The 25933-nt window shown below is 37.8% G+C and overlaps 1 protein-coding gene across 5 annotated transcripts in view; it reads right to left on the reverse strand.

Annotated features, from left to right (window-relative positions):
* Window positions 1–25933, reverse strand: part of SIK3 (SIK family kinase 3) — a 242451-nt gene that overhangs the window by 108894 nt on the left and 107624 nt on the right. For 4 of the 5 annotated variants that reach the window (XM_055307174.1, XM_055307171.1, XM_055307172.1 and 1 more), the window contains exon 2: window positions 2066–2182. In XM_055307174.1, the coding sequence (XP_055163149.1) occupies window positions 2066–2182 (117 nt within the window). Of the gene's footprint in view, window positions 1–2065; window positions 2183–10605; window positions 10691–25933 lie in introns of those variants that run through there. The other variant, XM_055307173.1, reaches the window with a different exon arrangement.

The following is a 25933-nucleotide window of genomic DNA, read 5'->3' on the forward strand; positions in this document are numbered from 1 at the left end:
AGTTACTTGATCTTGGGCATCTTAACACATTAATACCATATAACATCATTACATGTTATGATAACAGATCTTCTGAATGGTTTCCTGGTATTGTCATGTAAGTGCACATTACATTTCTAATCTAATAACTGTATCATCCTTATTTTTCTCTTTAATTTTTAAGAACTCTATATATACTGGTGATATCAGCTCACTATTACATGCATTGCTTCCAAGCTCTTCCTGTATGTTGATTTACACAACAACAATAAAAGTGTTGTAAATATATGTGGGTATTGAGGGGGAAAAAGGAAAAGAAAAAAAGTAAATGTTATATTGTATATCTCCTTTGTACCCCTGGGCCTTTTATTGAGTGCAAATGTTCTTTTATTGTTAAATTTTTCAGTAGTTCAAAACTTTCCTATACTTACCTATATTTGGCTCCTTCTATAAACCGACAAGACTGAAGTTTTGACAAATCACCTGAAAACTACCTGGATACTATTTATAAAGATAATTTGATAGCCATTCACCTGGGTAAGTTGGAATCCCCATTATCAATACTAGCTGCCAGAGAGCAAAATTGAAGTTTAAAAGAGGGCATTGTTCAATGTCAGGGCTGAAACTATTTTGAATTCTTAAGGGCTAATGAAATCTTGGGTGAGAAACTTGGATAATTCAGTTATAAGGCTAATACTTACAAGGTAATCTCTTGAGCAAAGTTAGCTCATAAGCCCTACAACTATTTAAAGACAATTTCTTTTAAAATGTGAGGTCAAGAAGTTTATTCAGTCGATCAGGATAGGAAGGAAGCAGAGGTTAGACACCTCCGAGTTTGCAGACACAAGTCTTCAGGCAACACCAGGAAGCTTTCATGGGTTTGCTTCTGGGGCACAACATAGGTGTGGTTCAACAGAATTTAGTCTGATAAATTTCAACAAGTCGGCTCCTGCCGATCTAATTCATTTCATTATGTGAGCAGCTGATGCCAGAAAAGAGCCCTAAAGCTGTAGCCTTAACCACACACACTAACATCACAACATGCTTTCTTTTCCATAAAATTAATAGACTAGGAAAGCCTGCCCATTGTGCCTCCGCCCTGACACATGGTGCCATGTCTGGGCCAGCAACCGTTTACTGCAGACTAACAGGCAGCAAATGAACCGAGTGGGTGGCCACTTCCTGAACAACTAGGTGATGGCTGTTCTGGTAGAAAGCAGTGAGCAGAGCTGGCCCTAGGCAGAGGCAGAGCTTGTGGCTGCCAACACACTGCAATCTGAGAAGTGCCCCAAAGCCCCACCTCTCCCAAAATATCTCTTCCACCAGCCTGCTGAGGCAAGGTCCTCTCTTCCTATCTGGCTTGAAATTCCAGTCATTAGATTTACTGCTTTTGCAGTAAGTCGTTGTGGGGGATGGCATGAAATAGGCATGGTTCTTGGGAAGGTAAGAACACTAGAATGGAAATCTCTTTCATTAAACAAAATCAATCTCATGGTTATCAAACTGATCAATGCTGCCTTAGAAAATGAAGTCTAGGATCCTACTAGAAAAGAGGTAGGTTCTGATTGATACAAGAAGCAATACTTAAAATATCCTTTGCTATCATATGTCATACCAAGATCAAAGAAATGAGTACTTAAGTAATGTTATAAAAAGGTAATGCTACATTCACCTTTAGCTTTTCATCCCTAGAAATTCTCTGTTCCTTTGGCTTTCCCGTTCTGTTTTAGGATTCAGATATACATAAATAACTTCTTGTCATTTTCTGAGTAATCCATTTGTGTAATCCTCACAAAGAATGGTGCCCAAGTTTTTCTTCTTCTTTTTTTTGTTTTTCCTGTTTTGTGCCCAAGTTTTAAAGAACAAATTTAAAAGGTCTATGTGGGTAAGGTAGATCTTACTAGTAAACAGCCAGGTAAAACATGAGCACTGAGCAAGAGATAAAAGGGTGGGAAAACATAGGATATACATATAAACACAGAAACTAAGAAAAGTTGCAGATATTCATCAAGACACCTTTTCTTCTATACACAAAAGTGACTATTGGGTTCTTCATCACCATATACTACATCACTAAGGAACCTACCTGGTAGAGCCTAATGATGTGGGGGTGGCAAAGCATTTTCATAATTTGAACTTCCCGGAAAATCTTCTTTAAGTTTTCTTCATCCAGCTGGGTCTTGTCTATGATCTTGATAGCAACCTGAGAATGGAGGAAGAAATTTTATTCTAATGCATGATTAAAAGCAGTTCACTAAGAAAATTAAATCCATTTTAAAACAATACAAGTTGCCAGCATTTTGTTTACACAATGTCAATGAAGAAAATTATTTTACTCTTTTTAAAAAGACAGGAAATGGATTCCTAGCAAGTTGGTCTCAAAGGAACAGACTCCAAAAGCTAATGGGTCTTTATGCCATTTCTTAAACTGCTCCTACGCAAAACCCTAGACAAAATACTTCATTACTCCAAAGATGTGGTCACAATCTGGGCAAATCATGCTTTGATGCAGACAATGGTATGTTGGGTCTCTTATTAAGATAAAATGTTTATATCACAAGTACATGATAATTTAGTAATATTTGACCAGAAATTCCACAGGGGCATCCCACATTGTACCAGGTACTTGCATAACTCCACAGTAGTAGAAGTGGTGGTACGATAGTAGCAGTTGCAGCAGTCACTATATACTGAACATCTGCTCTGTGCCAAGCATAATTCTTAGTGCTTTTCAAGTACTAAATCATTTAAGCCTCACAATACCCTACATTATTATTAACCTTATTTCAGAAATAGGGAAACTGAGACACACAGAGTAAGTAATTTACCCAAAATAATTTACTAGTATGAGGCAGATCCAAGATTAAAGCCCAGGTAGGTTGACTTTACAATCAAATTCTTAATGGTAATGCTATAAAAATCTGAAGATCCTTCTGTACTGTATATATCCTGTTTCAGCATCAAACATCTATTTTGCTCATCATTCTTTAGATATCCAGCAGCACATACATCTCTAAGATTTTATTTATTTGACAGAGAAAGAGAGCACAAGCAGAGGGAGAGGAAGAGGGAGAGGGAGCAGTAGACTCCCCCCTGAGCAGGGAGCACGATACGGGACTCCATCCTAGGACCCAAAGATTATGACCTGAACCGAATGAAGGCAGACACTTAACCAACTGAGCCACCCAGGTGCCCCAGCACATACATTTTAAAACAGAATGAAAGATGAAGAACTTTTTCTGACTTATCAAATCTAAACTTCTTCACTGTTCTTAGTGAAATATTGAAAATATTGTGTTGCTCGCAAATATCTCTGTATTTCTGTCTCGGTCAATTAGCAAATAAAGAATATTAGTTTGATGAAGGACCAAGACAAGGTCAATTCTAGCCCCTTTCAATTCTTAAAATTCTGATTCTAAAAAAAAAAATTTTTTTTAATTCTCTAATTCTATACACTTTGAGAGGGAAAGGAAGCTCATTGAGAAAAAGAAAAGAAAAACAAGGGAAGCAAAATTTCAACAATAAAAATGTTCTGCCCAGAGCAATAAAGACTATATGGAACTATACAAAGTAGATGATTCAAATATAAGAAGAGCTAACATAAAACTAACTTTGGAGTTGTTTCAGATATTCGAATGGGGATTGATAGGAGAAAGAACCAGGGAGACAAATTTCAGCTCAATCCAAAGAGCATTTAAGCCCTACCTAATGATGGAATGTGATAAAATGAGCTGGATGCAGCTCAAGCTACAAAGATTAAATCAGATACATCCTTAACTTCAAGAAGCTCACAATCTAGTAGGGAAGAGGCATACATGAAACAGACAACAACACAACATTGGAAATATAGCCAGTAAAGCTATAAGCAAGGTATGATGGTAGAACAGAGGATGGACATGACCTTCACTGGGAGGAGAAGCAGACACAGGGAAAGACCTCACAAACAAAATAGAACTTGAAAAAAGAAAGAATTAGGATAGGCAGGAAAGAGGGTGGGTAATTTTATGAGGAAAAATAGCTGAATCATTAACAAATCTCAGCAGCTGTTCAATCTCCTATAGGAAGCCTTGTCTGCACAGGGGGTATAGCTCAGTGGTAGGGCATCTCAGTGCATATCACCCCAGACCATTACTGTTTCTACTTCTGCTCACTACTGGGCCATATCACATACAGACTTTAACTCCAGTAATTGGTCTAGCATCTGTACTGAATTCTCTAAGAACAGTTCTTAAAACACAAAAACCATAGTACACAATGTCCTTCTATAGAACAAATCTCTGGGTCTTAATAGTAAATAGTTATTAATAAAAGCTTACAGATGAATGGCACAATATACTTTACAGATTGCTTTCCTATATGTATAATGAGCTAAGAAACTTGCAGCCATGCTATTGCAGAGCTTCCCAATGAGTGTGCTAGAAATGAGTTACAAGGGTACCCAAGGCCATGGGTAGGTGACAGGGATCACCTCCAGCCTCAAGAAACCTCACTTGTTTACCACAGAGGAAATACTATCATTTTCTCTGTGTGTGCCATGATATATAAAAGATTGGGAAACAATACTAAGATCTGCTGACCATCAACTGTCCAAGGACTGGGCCTCAAATCCCCTGTTTTGCCCATGGCTGCCAATGGATGACACAGAAAAAATAATGGGGGTAGAGGGTAGAGGTGGTTAATTAGGGCTTTCAATGAATTTTTGTACTTTTTCACCTGCAAGAGAGTACTAAGTCAAACAAAATTGAGGAAGTCATAGAGTAGCACCTCCTGATTCACATGAACTCCTGAATTTCACTTGCATTCTCAAGCAATAAGATTTTCATAAAGGTAAGTAAAGAGAAAACCAAATCTAATCATCCATGAGAACAAAGCTGGCTTCAAGACATTATGCACTTAATAAATATTATTTTTAATTTGATAAAGGTAATGGTATAGAATGGATATAGTTATACATTTCCTATCAAGTATATCTGCCTCCCCATAAAGGGAATATGGTCCCATATACTGAAATGTATTCTTATCTTTGCAGGGAAAATGTATTAAGTATAATCTGTTCTTCAGAGGTGGATGCAGAGAAGTTTTAATAGATTAGAACACCAAATTCCTGTCCATTCTTCAATGAGATTCAAGATCCAACAAGACATGGGGGCAAAGCTTTACCTAGCAGCCGAATATGGTGTCAACAGGAAGGACTCCAGTGTCCAGCGGCCTAGGTTCAAAACCTTGGAACTGCCCTTTTAATGTATAACCTTGACCCAGCTATTTAATTTTTCTATGGTTCCTTATCTTAAAAAAATGTGGGTAATAACAGAACCTGCACTAAAGGTTGCTGGGGATTGACTAGGCTAATGGATGCAACCTGCTTAATATATAATGCCTGGCATTGGTAAACATGCCATCCATATTAATTACAGTACTGCTGTTATTTATGTGTTCATTTTCTGGAATCAAGCCTTAAACGTTAGGCATTCCTTGGCAAAAATGAGATCCGCTTCACTAAAGGACATAATCCGGGATCTCCAACACATCAGTTCCTTACTCAAGGCGCAAGGTGAAGGGGCCAACAAGCGAATAGCTAACAATTTGTGGGCAGCATTCAGAACCAACTGCATGCTTCCAGTTGATGTGGGAGCTTCCAGTTGAAGCTAGGGTGTGGGATGCGGTCCATTGGGGAGCATCACACCGAGCTGCAGGATGGAACCCACAGAAAGATCTGATCCTCAGGGCTGCACCAGGGAGAGCGCACTCTGCTCCTTCAAGGCAGGCCAGGCTCCCTGCCCCTCAAACTAAGCAAACTAAGTACTAACGCCAAGGAGGAGGACACATGTGCTACTTGGCATATGTACCCAAGAGGCCTGCAGAATGGAAAAGATAACCTCCAAAAGCTCAGCTCCTACATTAGCTGCAAATTGGAAGGTGGAGATTTTCTAGAAAATGGAAAAATACCAATGAAACAGAGAAATAACCACGTCAAAGAGCAGGGAGTTGGCGAGCAAGTGTGATTATTTTGAGACTACCTGAAGAGATCGATGATCATGAATTTTCACTGCTACAGGTTGGTGGCAGCTATATAATCAGGGTTTCAGCTGAAAGTAACATATCCGCTGCTTGAAAAATGAAATGCGTCCACAGCGAATGGTAAATTGGTAGGTAAACAGAAGATAAACTCTCAAAGAATGTTTTTAGATTTTGGTGCTGAGAATCTATGAATCACATCTTTGTACTTCCATATGAAAAGCCTAACAATTAAAAAAGGAAACTTCCAATATTTTACCAAGTGACCATATATTTCTTAAAGTTTCTTGTTTTACATAGAATTCTTTTCTTCTTGCAAGGAGCAGGATTTTATGAATTGACACTAATATTAATTAAACATGTCATCATATCCAAGATGTTGCTCCAACAGATACAGCTTGCCTGAAGCCCTCAGGAATTTCTCAACCTGAGATATTCCCATTCGATGAACTCTTTTTCTTGTTGGCATGCAGCATGACAAAAAACTAAATTCAGATCATGCCAAATGTAAAGTCTCAGTTCTTTATTATTCATTCTAGAAGAGGGGAAAAATAGTGATTTCCCCCTTTTAGTTCTCACTTCTAAACCACAGTTCCTTTAACTCTTACCTAATTTTTGCAAGCACAGTAATGTTCACAAGGAATGAAGTTGAAAAAACAGTGTTCTTCATGACAGGCAATAATTCATTTGCATATCCTGACACCACATTCATTGGCAAGGTAAGGTGACAGAATAAAAACCAATGAGCCAAGGAAAGGTTCAACATTAATAAGATCTTACCCCTCACCCATCAGAAGTATGTGGGTTCTTTCATGCTGAGATATGCCATGACAAATGGACAGTTAAAGAAAGGAGCCACTTAGGAAGAAAATGCAAAGACCACAAGTGCTAAAATTCCTCCAAAAAGAAAAAGAGCACTCCCCTGAACTAGTATGCAGATGCATGCACAATAATTTCACAAAATACCATAAGCAGACTGAATGCTTTTAAGAAGGGAAGAGAAAACATTATGACAGTGTAGAGAAAAGTTTATTTTTTCAATGTTCTCTGAAGCAGCTCTACTTCTCACTGAAATGTCTTAAAATTTAGGCAGATATCAAACTTTTTGCCATTGTGACTTATTTTCAATGGGGCTGTTTTTATGGTAAATTTTGTAGCTAAATTTTCATGATCTATTTCTCTATTTCTACATCATTCTCAGTTGAGATTTAATACCATTTTACGGTTGAGATCTGTGCTGTTCAATACAGAACATACCAGCCACATGTGACTACTGAGCACTCAAAATGTGGCCAGTGCAAATTGATGTGCTATGAATGTTAAATATAGACCAGATCTCAAAGCTTTAATATTAAAATAAGAATATAAATTATCTCATAGATAAATTTTAGATTGATTATTACATGAAGAAATAAATACCTTTTTAGATATAGTAGTCTAAATAAAAAATCTCATTAAAAACTGATTTCAATGAAAAGGCCATGGGAGAAAATATTTGTAGACCACGTATCTGATAAGGGGGTTTATATGCAAGATAAACAAGGAATTCACTCAACTCAACAGAAAAAACACAAATAACCTGATTTAAAAATGGACAAAGGACCTACATAGGCATTTTCCCAAAGAAGACAAACAAATGGCCAACACTTGCACGAAAAGGTGCTGTGTATCACCAATTATCAGGGAACTGCAAATCAAAACCACAATGAGATGCCACCTCACGCCTGTTAGGGTATCTATCAACAAAAATGAGAGATAACAGATGCTAGCACAGATAATGGAGAAGAGGGAACCCTGGTGCAGCACTGCTGGTGGGAATGCAAACAGGTACAGTCACTATGGAAAAACAGTATGGAGGTTCCTTAAGAAACTGAAAATAGAACTACATATGATCTAGCAATCCCACTCCCGAGTGTATATCCAGAGGAAATGAAATCACTATCTCACAGAGATATCTGTACTCCCATGTTCACTGCAGCATTATGCACAACGGCCAACGTATGGAAACAACCTAAGTGTCTGTCAACAGATAAATGGATAAAGAAAATGTAGCATATCTATCTATATATCTATATCTATACACACACACACACACACAATGCAATATTAACCATCCTTAAAGAAGAAAATCCTGTCATTTGTGAGGACACAGATGAATGTGGAGGGCACTGTGCCAAGTGAAGTAAGTCAGAGAGAGAAAGACAACCACATTACTACATGGTATTACTCATATGTAGAATCCTTAAAAAAAAAAAAAAAAGAAAAGAAAAGAAAGTCAAACTCATAGAAACAGAAAACATGTAAGTGAGTGCCAGGGGCTGGGGGGGTGGGGGAAATAGGGACAGGGTGGTAAAAGGATACAAACTTTACAAGGAATGAGTAAGGCCTGAGAATCTAATGTAAAAACACTGTGAGTAGGTGAGTAATAACTGAAATTTGCTAAGATAATAGAATTTAAATGTTCTCATCAAAAACAAACAGCAAAGGCAAATATGTGAAGATGAACGTGTTAATTAACTCAATCAGAGGAGTCCTACATAATGTATACGTGTAACAAAAGAACACGTTGTACACTTCAAATACCTTACAATTTTGTCAGTTATACCTCACTAAAAGCTGGGGGAAAAACCCAACTAGTTTTACCTGTTTCTTTTTAATTTTTTAAATATGACTACTTGAAAATTTTAAATATATATGTGGCCCACATGTTAGATGATGCCAGTAAGCTGCCAGCTACAGCACACATTACACGAAAGTGACTTCTGAAATCCTGGACTCAATATTGAGAATTGCCAGTTACTGATCTTGAAGAAACTTGGCAGGTTGCAATGCACTCAATGCTCAAACACTGCCTTGGGAGAGAATCTTAAATTAGGTCTCAAAAGTTGCATTCCAAGAACTCAATTTAATTCCATTAAAAAATGTTTATTGAACAACTGATTGGCTGAGGGCAGTGCTCCCATGCACCTCGCTAGAGGCTGCTCTCAACAGAGTTCTGTGAGAGAATTAAGTTTTACACTCTTAACATAGCAGTTCAAAAACGTTTTGGTCTCAGGACTCCTTTTCTCAAAAATTATTGAGACCTTCAAAGAAGTTTTGTTTGCATGAGTAATATCTATCCATGTTTACTTACAAAATGGATTAAGATTAAAACCAAAAATTAAAACAAAATTTTAAAACATAAGAATACACAAGCACACATTTCATCAGCCATCAGAGTAATTGTATCATTCATCATGTAGTCCCTCAAAACCACCTTGTATAACTGTGAGAGGATGAGAGTGGAAAATGAAAATAATGGAAAACAATGTTGACCTCAGAGATTCACTTAAAGAGTTCTAGAGGCTCTTTTGGGGCTCCCTGAATGAAACTTTGAGTACAACTTCCCTGAGGCATTATTATATGTGATGAATTAACTTCTCCCCTATAATCTAGAATGGTATTTTTTAGGAAAACTGAAAAATTAGTAACTCAAATATTTTTCTGTGGGACTTAACTCATTCCCAGTAGAGAATGGCTTCTAGTAAAGGAATCAGAATGCCTTTGCAAAACCAAACCAAACCAAACCTGTTTTTCTTTTAAATTAACTGCAAAATAGAATTGTCATCAGAATACAGGTTTAAAAGAAAGCCCAAATCACCACAGGATACACAAGCTAGACTATAAGGCTAAACCTGCAAGGCACTAAATGGCCATTATTAATGAGGTGCCCTGTGGCTGTGGTCAAGATGTAGGCTGGCCATATTCTTGGGAAATCCAGACTCCTGTACCAGAACCAATCAAGGAGGACTCCATATTTGAGTCAGTAACAAATAGTCAAATCAAGTTCTAAGGGACAAAGCCAAGACATATATTTGGGAAGAACTAATTATTCTATCCATTTTACAGACCAATCACAGCTGTTTTTGGAAAAACACACAGCTGTGAAATCTAAAGATTGACTGAGATGTTAGGATTCCAGCCAACTCTAGACAGGAGGACTCAACATGACCACCAAAAGGAAGAGTAAATCAGCTTCCAATGAACTGCAATGGAAATAGTTCACAATATCTAGTAGAATTTTAGGTGACTTATTTTTCTATACTTCCCTGCTTTGGCTGTACTAAACAGTAAAAACGAAATCATCCGTGCACTTACAATGTCTGGAGGATAGAGAATTGTGAGCTTACCAATGTTAAAAAACAGGCCATGAACCATGCATTATTCTTGGAAGAATTCCTAAGATGGAACATGGTCATATTGTGCATAATTAATCAATGGAAATTTTCTGGTGATTACTTAGAATTCAAGGCTTAGAAGGGAATTTTTTCAGACAAAAAGAAAATGATTTCTCAGTTCCAATAATTCCCATCTGGTTACCATTTACCCTCTCAGAAAGCAGAAGTCCTAGGAGTATCTCTAACGTAACAGGCCACTGTCTCAGCCACACTGACATTACTACCACTGCTGTTATTTCAGCATTTGCACAGGGCCACATTTTATATGCTTTCTAGAACAGTAAATCTGGCTTTTAATTGCCTACTGAAATGAACTGAACAAGAAGATATTTAGAAAGTGGGGGAGGGGAGTGGAGAAGAGAAAGGAGTTGACAATAAGAAAAGAATTACTTACAAATATCAGCGCCCAGTCCGTTCTCAGGTCTCTATTTCGGTCAAGCATGGCTTCAAAGTTTAAGAGGGAGATATAGAATTGGACTGATCGCTTAATTCCCAGGTTAGGGACCTACTTAAAAGAACACCCTGCAGCCCTTAAAGAAAAGGCAGGAGGGGAAAGAGCAGGAAAGGGAGAGTGAGGCTGAAGAACGCAGGGCAAACAGGAGCTGCTTGGAACACAGACGGATTGAGCAGGAAGGCTCTCGAGAGATAGAGAGGAAAAGGATTAACAGCGGTTTAACAAGGAAGCTCCAATGGTTGAAAGTGGCCACCAAAGAATAGTTCTAAGAAAATGGTCTCAGATAAAAATAGGAACTGTCACAGCAATGTTCTGAAATAAAAGAAAAACAAGGAGCAGCAGTTAGTCCCAGGCAAAATTTGAAGTTATGGTGGAAAATGAAGCTATGAAGGATGGCATTTGAGTCCCCAAGAAGAAAGATTACACATGTGGGTGAAACTTGGCAATGACCTCGATTGTGAGGTTAGGAGGAGGCAGAAACCTGGAATGGATTTCAAGATGAATTTTCTTAATGAAATACATGCTACTCTTTTCCTGGAGTGCCAGCTCATAGGTAAAAATAACACACACTCACAGAAAGATTGTGCTCTTCCCGAGAAAGGCATTTGTAAAGGAGCCTGTGTACCATTAAGCACATTTCGATGTAGCACCTAGAACAGTCAAAGCTTTTTAGAGCACCAGCTGGAAAGAAAGCTGAACTCAACTGGCAGTCATAACTTTCTTATATTTCCCCAATGGAGATCTATTACACTGAGCATCTTGCTGACCTTACAATGGTAGTGTTGTTCCTGATGAACAAAGTCAGCAACAGTTCATATTTGAAGCTGTTTAAAATTATAGTAAGATGCCCCCAAGGCCTAATAAGATAACCTGCAGTAGCAAAAGGTTGAGTGAACCAAGGGAACTTGTTAAGAGCTGGAAAACGACCCTAAATTCCTCATCTCTTACATTTGCCAATTATTTGGCAATGAGAACAAAGGGAAGCAATCTCCATTATCAGAGAGCATCCTAGCCTATTTCTGAAAGTTACCTGTCATGCAGCCTTACATGCCAGCACTGTCACGATGTACAGCTGTGTCAAACCAGGCTTTCTAGTCTGAACGCTGATGACATTGGACTCTCTTCCCTGGGGCAGCCCAGAATTAGAGAGCCAGCTTCCCTGCACCCACTAGGAACACTGCACCAAGTACCTTCTGATGGTCTTTTAATCACAGCTGCACACCATTAGTGCTGGCAGAAAAAATGCCCCTCTGGGATTCCAGCAAAATGGGAATATTTTGTGTGATGGCTTTTTTGCATTTATTCTGGCTTCAACGAGTTCCTTATAGTTAATGGTCATCACATTTTCAAATCAAACAGATTTTATAGTTCCATAATTAACGTGTTCCATGGGCTGAATAGAGAAGTTTAAGTTACTTAAATCACTCCTCTGGACAGTCTAATAGTAAACATTAATTAATTCTCAATTTCTGATATTTATTCTAAAGGCAGGAAGAAGATGATTAACCCCGCCACTAAAAATATAAAAATTTGTTATATTAAAATGTAATTCATTATGTGTTTATTATTATTGTGTATATCCTATGTATGTTAACAGTTTTATACCCATTAAATGTAAAAACACAACTACATGAAGTATGTACTTAATATAACAGACTTAACATTTAGTAAGATCGTTTGTCCTTTCCCTTAGCAGGATTACATGCATCCGAAATTCTGACCTTCTAAGATAGTCCTAAACTGACATTACAGTACAAGTCTGGACTTCTGAAGTTTCTAAAGTTATCATCAAGGATTTTAAGTTATCATAATCATGTACTGTTTGGCTAAAATGGTGAATACAATTAATAACAGTGAGGGTCTTTTTTAAGCATTTAAAGTATCCACAATTTAAGCAAAAACCAAACCATTACACTGTCTTCTGGGTCTTCTTTTGATCTTAACAAGACTGTTTTTAAGCAAATTGATATGACCCATAACTCACTACCAGAAAGACCAAAAAAATCTCCAGATATCAAAAATAGTTTCATTTAAAATAAACATATTTGCATAAATATCTCCTTAAAAGAACAACAGATCATGAGAAACATCATCCAGAAAATCACAAGGAATAAGATTGATGAGATGAGAGAATAGAGAATGTAGAGATCTACAAGGAGATAAAACGTTCATTGAGAATAACTTCATACTAAAAATAATTATCCCTCCATGTTTAAAAGTCCTTTTGAATTTTCCTGAGGTCTTTGGGTCACAGATTTCTACAGAGAACACAATGACATTCTTTGAAACAAAGTCAAACAAAACCCTGCCAACAGTGTACTTTTCTGAGTAGAAGATGGCACAGATTAAAGAGCTCAGGGTAGGAATGACATCAAAACTAACATACACAGTAGCAGAATCTTTTCCCTTCTGAACAAAATCTTGCTGATAGAATAAATACAGAAAAGAAAGAAAGAAAGAAGAAAGAAAGAAAGAAAGAAAGAAAGAAAGAAAGAAAGAGGAAAAAGAAAAGAGAAAAGAAAAAAAAGAAAGAAAAGAAAAGAAAAGAAAAGAAAAGAAAAGAAAAGAAAAGAAAAGAAAGAAAGGAAAAAAAGAAAAGAAAAAGGAGGAAAGGGAAGGGGAGGGGAGGGGAGGGTTACTCTAGCTAATTTTGGGTAAAGGTTCAGAAACAGACAAAACTTTTTAGAACCCTCAGGCTCTGGAGAACAATTTGGAATCACTGGGACGGCCAAAGAGCACTGGACTGAGAGCTGGGACCTAGGGCTCCGCTCCCAATTCCATCACTAAAATATATCTATGGCAGACCTACAAGTGACCAACTCTATTCCTCAACGTCCTGATCTACTACATAGATGTGTGCCTGTGTGTACTAAAAAGCAGGGTTATCAAGACAAAGGCTCTCACTGGGCCAATTCCTAATGAGAACTCTGAAAGAGTCTGGTTTTGCCTCTTTTAATTTTTTTTAACTTCTAAGTTTCTTTCACATAAAACAGAATCACTAGTTAGATAACTCTCAATCTCGAACAATTAAAATATTCAAGCCACCTACTTTTACAGTGCTATCTAATGTAGGACCATTTCCTCAGGAAAAAAAGCTGCATTTACCATAGCAGAGATAACCTCAGGGAATTTGCTCCTAAGTATTACTCTTCTTACTTAAATTAAGCAGCAAGTGTATTAAACTAAAGCATACCACCACTGTTTACCTAGGAAAACCCTGGCATTTGCTGCTAATATTTTCACTCTTGGTAAAATCAATGTCTCCCACCATTGAAACTATTAATACTAAATAATCAATTAAATTAATTTCCATCCCACTTACAGAAACCATGGTAGAGTAAATTAAATGGAATGTGATAACAGCCACAAATAAATCAAATTAACTAAACCATAAAATACAACTGAACTAAAAAGACAACTGAAACCAAAAACCCAAGTCTAAGATCTTGGGAATATTATCCAAATTTGATAAAGTTTCCATCTATAGCATGAATCTTAGAAATGAAAAAACGGAAGTGTCCAGCTTAGTTTTACATTTTTTCCTTTGTGTTTTAGACAAGTATATTAAACATAAACGTAACAAGAATAGCTAAAATATACTGAGCACTTAATGTGTGCCATGGTATTGTTACTTTCTTTTTACTTTTTATCATAAAACACTTCAGAAATACACAAAAGTAAAGTAATACAAATAACCATCAATCAGCTTCAAAAACCATAAACTCATCACCAGTTTTGCTTCATCTATACCTCCACCAATTTCATCCAAAATCCTAATCACCTTATTTCATCTGGAAATATTTCAATATGTATCAATAAAAGGATTCACATTCTTTTTTAGGACCTTATTTATTTATTCATGAGAGACACAGAGAGGTAGAGACACAGCCACTGGGAGAAGCAGGCTCCCTGAAGGGATCCTGATGTGAGACTTGATTCTAGGACTCTGGGATCACACCCTGAGCTAAAGGCAGACGCTCAACCACTGAGCCACTCAGGCACCCCTCACATTCTTTTTTAGAAAATATAACCATGGAAGCATTACCACACTGGAAAAAATTCACAATAATTACAGGCATTAGCTCTTCATCCTCTCAACAACCCTACCAAGTAAGCACTGTGATTATTCCCATGAAACACTGACACGACACACAGCAATGAAGTAATCTGCCCAGGTAAGACAGTACTAGTCCATGGAGGCAGGATTTAAACCAAGGTAGTGGAGCTCTAGAACCTGAGCCCTTAACTACACTATGCTTTGCTGCCTCTGAAAAGTAGATTTTATGGTATAATGAGTTCTAAAAAATCAATACAAAAAATTGGCTCATAAAGGAATTAATGACAGACAAGATCAGAAGTCAGCAAAAGTTTGAACCAGGGAAAATATATTACAGTACCTCACCTCTCCTCCTTTCTTCACCTTCTACAGATATGCCTCATGAACACCTCAACCTTCCTCCATTTATCATAATGTTAGTCATTATAAGGTTTATTCTTTTCACTGCAACCAGCTCTACCAGGTCAAAAGTAAAGTAATATTTAGGTAAGTAAACTGATATTTAGGAGGCACTCTGCCCAGCTGTCATCAAAAAAGACTGGATAGAATCTTACTCAAAATTAAATATTCTCTACAGAAGTCATACGGTATGTAACAGAGAGACGTTATGGTGGCCAACCTCCAATGAGCCCACACACATAATGATATACTTATTTACACCCCTGTGTAATCTCTTCCCTCACCTCCTGCTGGAGTTGGAGGTTTTGAGGAAGTAAGGGGCAATGTTTGAGAAACCCACAGGAAAAGCAACTGTGGGTAGTTTCAAAGAACTACAGGCAACATCTTTATAACCTGAGGGTGTCCTACAGCCAGCAAAGAGTTAGTCATAAAGTCATAAGGAATCAAATTCTACCAATAGCCCAAACAATCTTGGAAGTGCGTTCTTTCCCATTGGAGCCTCCAGATGAGAACATAATCTACCCAATACTTTGATTGCAACTTTTTGAGACCCTGATTGGAGGACTAGGCTGAGCCATGCCAGACCTCCTGATCCATAGCAACTGTGAGATAATAAATGTGTACTCTTTTAAGCTGTTAAGTTTTAGTTATGCGACAATGGAAAAAAAATTAAGATTTTATTTACTCATTTGACAGATGGAGAGCACAAGCATGTGGACTGGCAGGCAGAGGGAGAGGAAGAGGGAGAAGCAGACTCCCCAAGGAGCAGGGAGCCTGATGTGGGGCTTAATCCTACTACCCCAGGATCATGACCTGAGTCGAAGGCAGACACTTAACTGCCTGAGCCACCCAGGCCCCCCCACAACAATGGAAAATTAATACCTCATGGTTCTTTATGATTTAGGTAACTCTCACCTCAAAAAAATTTTAGGCCAGGGAAATCTCTTCCATAATTTATGGTGTAGAAATCTAGCAGTTTTTTTTTTTTAAGATTTTATCTATTTATTCATGAGAGAGAGAGAGAGAGAGTGAGGAGGAGGGGTAGAGGCACAGGCAGAGGGAGAAGCAGGCTTCCTGCAAGGAGCCCGATGTGGGACTGGACCCCGGATCCCGGGATCATGCCCCAAGCCGATCGCAGACACTCAACCGCTGAGCCACCCAGGTGTCCCAGTCCAGCAGTTTCAAAAAGAATTCAAGCATATGAACAGAATTAAAGCTCTTTCTTGAGAAAAGTTCTGGCCCTATTCATAAGGATTCTGGCAAACCCTTTCTGTGAAAGGTAGGTAAAATCTTCATTGGAAAAAGTAAGCATGCCAGACTCATTAGTTTTCAAAACAGCTACTTTTGTCATCTGCAAAGATGGTACCAAAAGCATGTGTATATGGTGACTTCTTTCCAAAAAGGACAATATGGAAAAGGGGAGAAAGAGAACTTTACAGCACAGAAACTTGACAAACACACCTCAGCCCAGTGATCAGTGATAAGTCATGTTGATAGCATCTACCCTTGATATGATGTGGTGAGAAGAGCACTTTCTCTTTGTCGTCTTCCTCCCTTAAAGCCCATAAGCCCTGTCTCATCACCACAAACACATCAGACAATTCCAATAGAGAGGCATTCTACAAAATACCTGACCAGGTCTCCTCAAAGCTGTCAAGGTCATCAAGAACAAGTGAAGTATGAGAAAACTATCACAGCCAAGAGGAGCCTAGAGATATGATGACTAAATCTAATGTTTATCCTTGTCTGTATTTTGACATGAAGAAAAAGACATTAGGTAAAAACTAAGGAAATCTGAATGAATGCTAGACTTCAGTTAATAATAATGTAGGAATATAGGTTCATTAAAAGTGATAAACATACTATATTAATGTAAGGTATGACTGAATAATGGGGAAACTGGGTGTGGGGTATTTGGAAACAACAGTATTAGCAACTCTTCTATAAGTCTAAAACTATTCTAAAAAAATTATTAAATTTTTAAAATAACCATATGCATTTCATTTCAAACATCACAACAAAATACTCTGCTCTTCTAGTACTACGTTCACTACATTCAAGTTCATCTCTATTATGTTAATTAACTTTGATTTAATGCTAGAGACACCAGGGATGCCTGGGTGGCTCAGCAGTTCGGTGCCTGCCTTTGGCTCAGGGCATGATCCCGGAGACCTAGGATCGAGTCCCACATTGGGCTCCCTGCGTGGAGCCTGCTTCTCCCTCTGCCTGTGTCTCTGCCTCACTTTCTCTGTGTCTCTCGGGAATAAATAAATAATATCTTTAAAAAAAAAATGCTAGAGACACCAGACCAAAATCAGTTTTCCATTCTTTCCTCAAATCCAATAGCCAGAAAGCTCAATAAAGTTAACATTTTACACTAGACATATATCCAGGGTCAAAAATAAGTTTCCATATGAAAGATATTTTGGAATATTTTTTAAAGTCTACTACTGAAGAATCCTTTTTTTTTCTTTTCTCTTTCCTTCTTTCTTTCCTTTTCTTTTCCTTTTCTTTTTTCTTTTCTTTTTTTACATAGTTTGTAAACCTGATAGCAAGTCATGGACAAATTCTGCTTTATGGTGGAGTACTGTGCAGGGCTGGGAAATACGTTTTCTCACTTGGATTGCTTCCTTTTGCTTAATAATGTAAGCTAAAGAACTCATCACTGGTGTTGGTTGCTTTCACTGCCAGAAAGTAAACACTAAGTGAACTGTGGTAGCTAGGGTTAGCCTAAGTTTTCTGGTGAAATTATATCCATTTCCCTTCTCCCCTACACTATTTGGCTCTTATTCTTTTAAATGTGTTTTAAAGTTTTTCGTCCATAGACCTTTTACTAAAAGATATTTATTTATTTTTTTTTACTAAAAGATATTTAAAATTCTTTCCAAAAGTAGACTTTTAAAAAAATTTACAAATATTTAGCCAGAGTAAGGACAAGCAATTCATTAACAACACATTAACAACACAAATAATCACATTAATATTTCCCCTTAGCAGTTTCCCTGCTTTGTGGTATTTTAGTTCTTTTTTAGAAAACAGCTGTATTGAGGAATTATTCACATACAATTTGCCCATTTAAAGTGTACATTTCAATGTTTTTTAGTATATTCACAGGGTAGTGCAACCATCATAACAATCTAATTTTGAACACTTTGTCCCCCTAAAAGAAATCCCGTATCCATAGGCTGCCACTACCTGTCCCCTCACTCCCTACCAGAGCAACTACCAACCTACTTTCCATCTCTGTAAATTTGCCTATACTGAGCATTTCACAGAAATGGAGTCCTATAATATGTGGTCTTTTACCATAATGTTTTTAAGAGACATCCATGTTGTAGCATGGACCAGTATTTCATTACCACGTTTTAATGATCCAGTTGATAGCTTTCTAAGTGTTTCCACATTTTGGCTATTATGAATAATGTTGCTATGGACATTCATGTAAAATATTTGTGTGGAGGTGTTTTCATTTGAATTTAAATGCAGGAGTGCAATCCTGGGTCATATGGCAACTCCAAATGTTAATACTTTTGGAAATTTTAAGGAAATGGCAAAGTGGCTATATCATTTTACACTCCCATCAGCAATGCAAGAGAAGGTTCTAACATCTCTACATCTTCACCAATATCAGTGCTCCTGGTCATAATATTTATTATAGCCATTCTAATGGGTATCTCATCGTGGTTTTGATTTGCATTTTCCTAATGACTAGTGATGTTGAACATCTTTTTGTGTGTCTGTGGGCCTGCCGTATGCTTTCTTTGTTCATTCTTTAAATTGGTTGTCTTTTTATTATTTAATTGTAAAAGTTCTTTATATATTCTGAATATAAACCTCATATCAGATATACGCTTTGTAAATATTTTCTCCTATTCTGTGTTGCCTTTCACTTCTTTGATGGTATTGTCTGCAACACAAAAGTTTATTTTTATCTTTTTAAAAAGAGCTTATTTATTTATTCATGAGAGACACAGAGAGACAGAAAGGCGGCGGGGGGGGGGGGGGCAGAGACACAGGCAGAGGGAGAAGCAGGCTCCACGCAGGGAACCCGACGTGGGACTCGATCCCGGGTCTCCAGGATCACGCCCTGGGCTGAAGGCTGCGCTAAACCACTGAGCCACCCAGGCTGCCCACAAAAGTTTATTTTGATGTAATCCACTTTATCTATTTTTCATTGTCCCTTGTGCTTTTGGTGTCATACCTAAAAAACCACTGACAAATCCAGATCAGAGAGTTGCTCCTGTTTTCTTCTAAGAGTTTTTTTTTTATAGTTTTAGCCCTTACATTTATATCTGTGATCCATTTTGAGTTAACTTTTGTGTATGGTTTTGCAAAGCAGGAGTCCAACTTCACTTTGCATGTGGATATCCAGCTGTCCCAGAACCATTTCTTGAAAAAACTATTCTTTCTTCTTTTAATTGCCTTGGCACCCCGGTCAAAAGTCAAAGGACCATAAATGGAAGGGTTATTTCTAGACTACTGAATCTACTCCACTGATCTGTTTGTCTATCCTTGTGCATGTTGTCTTGCCTTCTAGTTCTTAATATTTCAGATAATCACATTCATCTTACTCTGTTAAGGCCGATAATTAGCAAATAAACAATGGGTTTACCAAGTCTCAAGCATCCGATACAGACCTTGGAAGACCCAGAACCCAGTTGTGATTTAGCAACTGTTAATGAACCAGACCCAAAAGATTTTTGCTTGTGGTTTAAGGGGAACTTAGCTTTTATTTTAAGGAAAAAAAATCAATTGATAAAGCAAATAATAAAAATTAGGATAAAAACAACCCACCAACTTAGCAACTAAGAAGTAGAATAACAGCTACTAAGCCACCACAGTGATAACTATCTGGGAATGCCTGGTCCAAACTCTTATTTCAATTCATTCATGCATTCATGTAAATGTGTATATTTGGATCCCAGCTACTTCGTTTAAAAAAAAAAAAAAGGAGTGAAGTGTTTACAAAATCAAATCTATAAAATAAGACAACTAAAAACAAAAAATCAATAGATTCTTTCAGCCACTGTGCCCTTGGGAAATGGCCAAACATTTCCAGATTGGCAGGCATGCAAAGAATTCAACAGCATCAAGTCCATGAGTCTACAAGCAATGTGCACGCAGGGAAACTTCTACTATATGTGACAGGGACAAACTTCGTTAAACCCTTCAAAGAAGTATAGATATAAGAAGTTCTGGTCCTCATCTCCCAAAATCTCTGCTTTTTAACCAAAAAAGGATGAAAAAACTAAGATTTTTTGGTCCTCTGGTTCCTCCAAAGTAGGTCAGGTCTGTGTGTAATTACTGGGTTTCACATTCCTTCAGAAAAGGAAGAGATGTCAATGCATGGACATTTTTAACAAATAGCAGACTCAGGCTAGGGGCAGAGGCAAAAAAAGTGCCTCTGGGGCTGACCAAAAAAATAAACTGGAAAACAGTCTTTTGTTTTTAACAACAGAAAGCCAATTTTCAGACAGGTTAGGATAGGAGGCCTAGTTTCTCATTCTAAAACTACAACTGAACTTGAACTTGTGGATAAATCCTCCTTGGTTCATCTGCTTCCTAGGCACGTTCCCTAGTTAGCAAGGTCGATGCAAACTGAAAAACAAATCAAAAATGTATTTACTGGAGGATTTTCTATTCAAGAACACCTATGAAGAGAATAATTAAGAGCTAGTATTTGCATTACCCAAATTCCTTCCTTGGAAGAAGAATCACTGCAGGTTCCTTTCAGCAACACACTCGCAGAAATTTTTATGGCAAAACAAGTCATATACAAACCATATACATATGCTTTATGTGCTTTTCCACTCCGCCCCTACCCAGAATAACCACTATCCTAAAACTTACATTATCATTCTTTAGTTTTTCCTTACACTTTCACCATAAATGTATTACCAAACAGCGTGTTATGTAGGTATGTCTATTTTTAAACTTTATGTAAATAGAATCACACTTATTATTTTTAACTGCCTTTTTTGATCCTGGTTATGTTTAGAAAATTGTTCCACGAAATGCACAGAGTGGTATCTAATTCACTTTATGCTAGTCACCCTCTTCTGAACACACCAATTTTATGTATTGCTTTACAGTTTCCACACAGTTGAGTTGTTTGCATTTGTAGCTATTATGAACAGTACTTTAAATATTCTTATACATGTCTCCTGGGCCATGAGTCTAAGAGTTTCATTAAGGTGTATCCTTAGGAATCACTAAGTAAAGCCAAATTGTTTTCCAAAATGGTCGTATCCAACAGTGCAAGTGTTCCCACAGCCCTCTATCACCTCCAACAACTGCTATTTTTTCATTTTTCCCAGTCTGATGGAGCATGGGGAGGCAAATAGTTCCTCACTGTTTTAGTCTGCATTTCCTTGATTACTGAAAAAACTGATAATCTTTTCATATATTCATAGATGCTTTGCTCCTGCTCCAGTGAAATAAACTTATTCATGACTTTCCTATTTCCTTTTCCTATCTTTTTTTTTCTTTTTTAATTTGAGGAGTTCTTTTATATTCTGAATAACAAACTTTATCAGTATATCTTCTCTCAAGTTGTGGCCTTTTTTTTTTTTACACTCTTCATGACGTCTTTTTTTAAGTAAGTTTTTATTGAACTATAACATATATACAGAAATGTGAGCAAACTGTAAGTGTAACTTATATGCACAAAAGCAAATTGCGGTTCTCAATAATTTTATAAGTGCACAGGGTTCTAAGGTCACAAAGACTAAGAACCTCTAAATCAGACCTATGTGGTATCTTCTCATCCTCATGTCACTAAACCACATGTGCCCCATCCCCTGTATGCATGCAATTATGGAAATCTCCAGATCTATCTCCCAGTTCACCATTTGACTCTATCCAATCATCTTTCCAATGTTTTTCATTTATGTTTATTTTTAGAAGTTCTGTCAAGACCTAGCTCTTCTTTCACATCTTTCTCATCAATTTTGAATCTCATCATATATTTAATTCCCTCTTTTATTTCTTCAAATAAAAATGTCTTCAAATTATTATAGAATAATCTACAAGATTAATGGTTACTGTTGATGTTCTAGTTTTACCTATCACTGTGCAACAAACCATCCCAGAACTCAGTGGATTAAAACAATAATCATTTATTTTGCTCACAAATTTGCAATGTGCCCAGGTCTCAGAGAGGACAGCTTGGCTCTGCTCCATGTGGCATCAACTAAAGCAGCCTGACCAGAGGCTGGAGGATCCACTTTCAAGACAGCTCACTTACAAGGCTGGCAAATCAGTGCTGGCTGTCAGCTGGGAGCTAAGCTGGGGCCATGGGCCTGAGGCCTCCATTCCTTATCACGTGCGTCTCTCCACAGACCGCATGAGCTTCTTCACAGAATGGGAATGGGTTCCAAGAATGAACATCCCAAGAGAATAAGAAACAAATGTGTGGCATTTTTATGGCTTAGCCTCAGAAATCACAGAATATCAGTCCAATGTGACATGGGGCTTGATCCCAGAATGCTGAGATCATGACTTGAGCTGAAGGCAGATACTTAACAGACTGAGCCATTCAAGCATGCCCATCCCAAAGGTTTTTTTTTTTTTTTAAGATTTTATTTATTTATTCATGAGAGACACAGAGAGAGACAGAGAGGCAGAGACACAGGCAGAGGGAGAAGCAGGCTCCATGCAGGGAGCCTGACGTGGGACTCGATTCCCGGATCGGGATCACACCCTGAGCCAACGGCAGATGCTCAACCGCTGAGCCACCCAGGAACCCCCATCCCAAAGGTTTTAGACGGTTGTTTTCATTTTCATTTGTTTCCATGTTTTGTTTTGTTTTTTAATTTCTTCTTTGATTTCCGGTTGACCCACTCATTGTTCAGTAGCATGTTGTTTAACTTTCATGTGTTTGTGGTCTTTCCAATTTTTTTCTTGTGGTTGATTTTTAGTTTCATAGTGTTGTGGTCAGAAAAGGTGTATGATGTGATTTCAATCGCTTTGTATTTGTTGAGGCCTGTTTTGTGACCTGGTATGTGATCTATTCTGGAGAATGTTCCATGCGCACTTGAAAAGAACATGTATTCTGCTGTTTTAGGATGGAATGTTCTGAATATATCTGTTAAATCCATCTGGTCCAGTGTGTCACTCAAAGCCATTGTTTTCTTGTTGATTTTCTGTTTAGATGATCTGTTCCATTGATGTAAGTGGAGTGTTAAAGTAGTCTACCATGATCGTGTTATTCTCAATGAGTTCTTTTGTGTTTGTTAATTGTTTTAAATATTTGGGTACTCCTGTGTTGGATCTGAATTTTATCTCCCAGACACCTAGGATCACAAACAACCAGGAGCACTTTCAACTAAGTTATCACCTTATGAGATTTTCAAGCCTCATGGGTAGTATGAAATCTGGTTGCAGAATGTGGGCTTCTGTTTTAGGCAGTTTCATGGGAGACTCCTTCGCCTTCGCTGTTCAGATCCAAAACATTAAAAAGCAAGTCTCTTCATTACAGGACACCCTTTATCCACTGAGGAAGTCACCTTTCTGGGGTCTCAAGTTTTCTAGGGGGCAGTCACCAGTATGACCTCCTACTACTCTGGACACTATTCCTTCTCCCCCCCACCCCCGCTCTAATCCTCTAAGAAACCCTCAGCATACACACTATCTTCACTGCTTACTCTATCTTATAAAATCATGCTTTCTAGCCCTTTTGAGGCCTTCAACTGTTTTTCTTACACAAGCTCCAGCATTTTACATATATTTTATTTGTGTGCACATATTTTTTCCTTTCGCCAGCTGCATTTAAAAATGTCCTGATCATGGGACGCCTGGGTGGCTCAGTGGTTGAGCGTCTGCTTTTGGTTCAGGGTGTGATCCTGGGGTCCAGGGATCGAGTCCCACATCAGGCTCCTTGCATGGAGCCTGCTTCTCCCTCTGCCTATGTCTCTGCCTCTCTCTCTGTGTCGCCCATGAATAAATAAAATCTTTTAAAAATTTAAAAATTTAAAAACAATTAAAATGTTCTAACCAGAAAGGGCTTCTCTGCCCATCTAATCTATCATAGCATATCATCACTCATTTTAAGCTACTTACTCATTAAAAATCGATAAATAATTTCAGGATTATATCTATTTTTTTTTAATTTTTATTTATTTATGATAGTCACAGAGAGAGAGAGGGGCAGAGACATAGGCAGAGGGAGAAGCAGGCTCCATGCACCGGGAGCCCGATGTGGGATTCGATCCCGGGTCTCCAGGATCGCACCCTGGGCCAAAGGCAGGCGCCAAACCGCTGCGCCACCCAGGGATCCCATATCTATTTTTTAAAGGCAGCTATGTAAAATATCTCACTTGGATGGAAATGCTTCGGAAAATATTGATACATTTCCTATAAAGCAAATCTGAGGGAACTTTATTAGACATACTAACTTCTGCCCCAAATTCTTCCTATCTTTTAAATCCTATTGAGGTCTGTGCCCCTGTACATATTTTAAACACGGTTTAGAACTGCACCTACAACTCAAGAAAAAGAAAGTTTTACTGATTTAAGGAAAATAAAAAAACCCAATAAATTATTTCTAGTGCCAATGTCCTAAGGTTAAAAAAAAAAAAAAAAAGATGAGGCCAATGTTTTTTAAGAAGAGATAAATTTGGGGCACCTGGATGTTCAATCAGTTGTGTCTGACTCTTGATTTCAGCTCAGGATCATGAGATCAAGCCCCGAGTCAGGTTCCCTGCTGGGTGTGGAACCTGCTTGAGGTTCTCTCTCCCTCTCCCTCTGCTCCTCCTCAACCACTCCTTCTCAATAAATAAATAAATGTATAATTGTTTTAGAAGAAGAGAGAAATTCAAGCTCTCCTTGGCAAAATGAAAATGTATCATGTAGATTTAATATTCATATACATTTTGTGAAATAGATACCCTTACTATATTTTTAAAATTACAGTCCAGGCTCAAAAGAAGCAGCAGCAGTTTATGGGGGGAAAAAAAAGCCAGAACTGTAAGCCACTGGGATAAGAGCCTTTACATGTTAGATCTCTCCACCATGCTGAAAGCAATGGCAACAAATTATCATATTCCCCAAAAGATGACAGCCAAACTCTCACATCCCAGAGGAGAAATGGCTATCACAACTATTAGTCGGCACTCGCAGAAGACTTAACAGCAAGCCACTGAACAGACCATTTATTGTTCTTCCTCTTGAGCAATATGACCTTTCCAGCTCAGCCTGCTAAACATCACAATGGTCCGTGAGGAGAAAATCCACATGGAAGCAAATTCCAAAATGCAATTTACCCTATGGGCAGCATGCATTTCCAGATTATTCATCCCCACTTTGCTCTACTCCCCTCTGGGTCATAACAGAACTTGGCAGATGTTAGAATTTGCTCTATATAAACTATGAAGCCCAGATTACAAAACTCAGCAAAGTATGCATTTGGCATTGGCAAAAAAAATGATTCTTTGTGCACTGATTTGGATTTGCTAACTTAGGATATCCACAGTTTCAAAAATGTGTCAAAGACTGTTGGAATTTAAAAATCGGGGGAAAAAAAGGCATGTGTCACACACATCCCAACACAGGCTTACAAGTCTTCTGAGATCATCCTCTCCATACTGACTAAATACCAAGGTCATTATGCAATCTGTGGTTTCTTCTCATAATTGAAGAAATTAATGGCTTTGGATTCAAAACTTAGATAGCTTTACCCTGAGATATTCTTCCTGCCTTGGATCTCTGTACAGAATCCCAAGGTACCAGTTACCAGATTCCCAAATAGGGGTCTACAAAAGGTTTTCATTCACTAGCCATCTTTCATCATAGCAAAACTTCAAAAATGTCTTT

The sequence above is a fragment of the Nyctereutes procyonoides genome, unplaced genomic scaffold (genome assembly GCF_905146905.1).
Source record: "Nyctereutes procyonoides isolate TBG_1078 unplaced genomic scaffold, NYPRO_anot_genome, whole genome shotgun sequence".
Classification (NCBI taxonomy): Eukaryota; Metazoa; Chordata; class Mammalia; order Carnivora; family Canidae; genus Nyctereutes; species Nyctereutes procyonoides.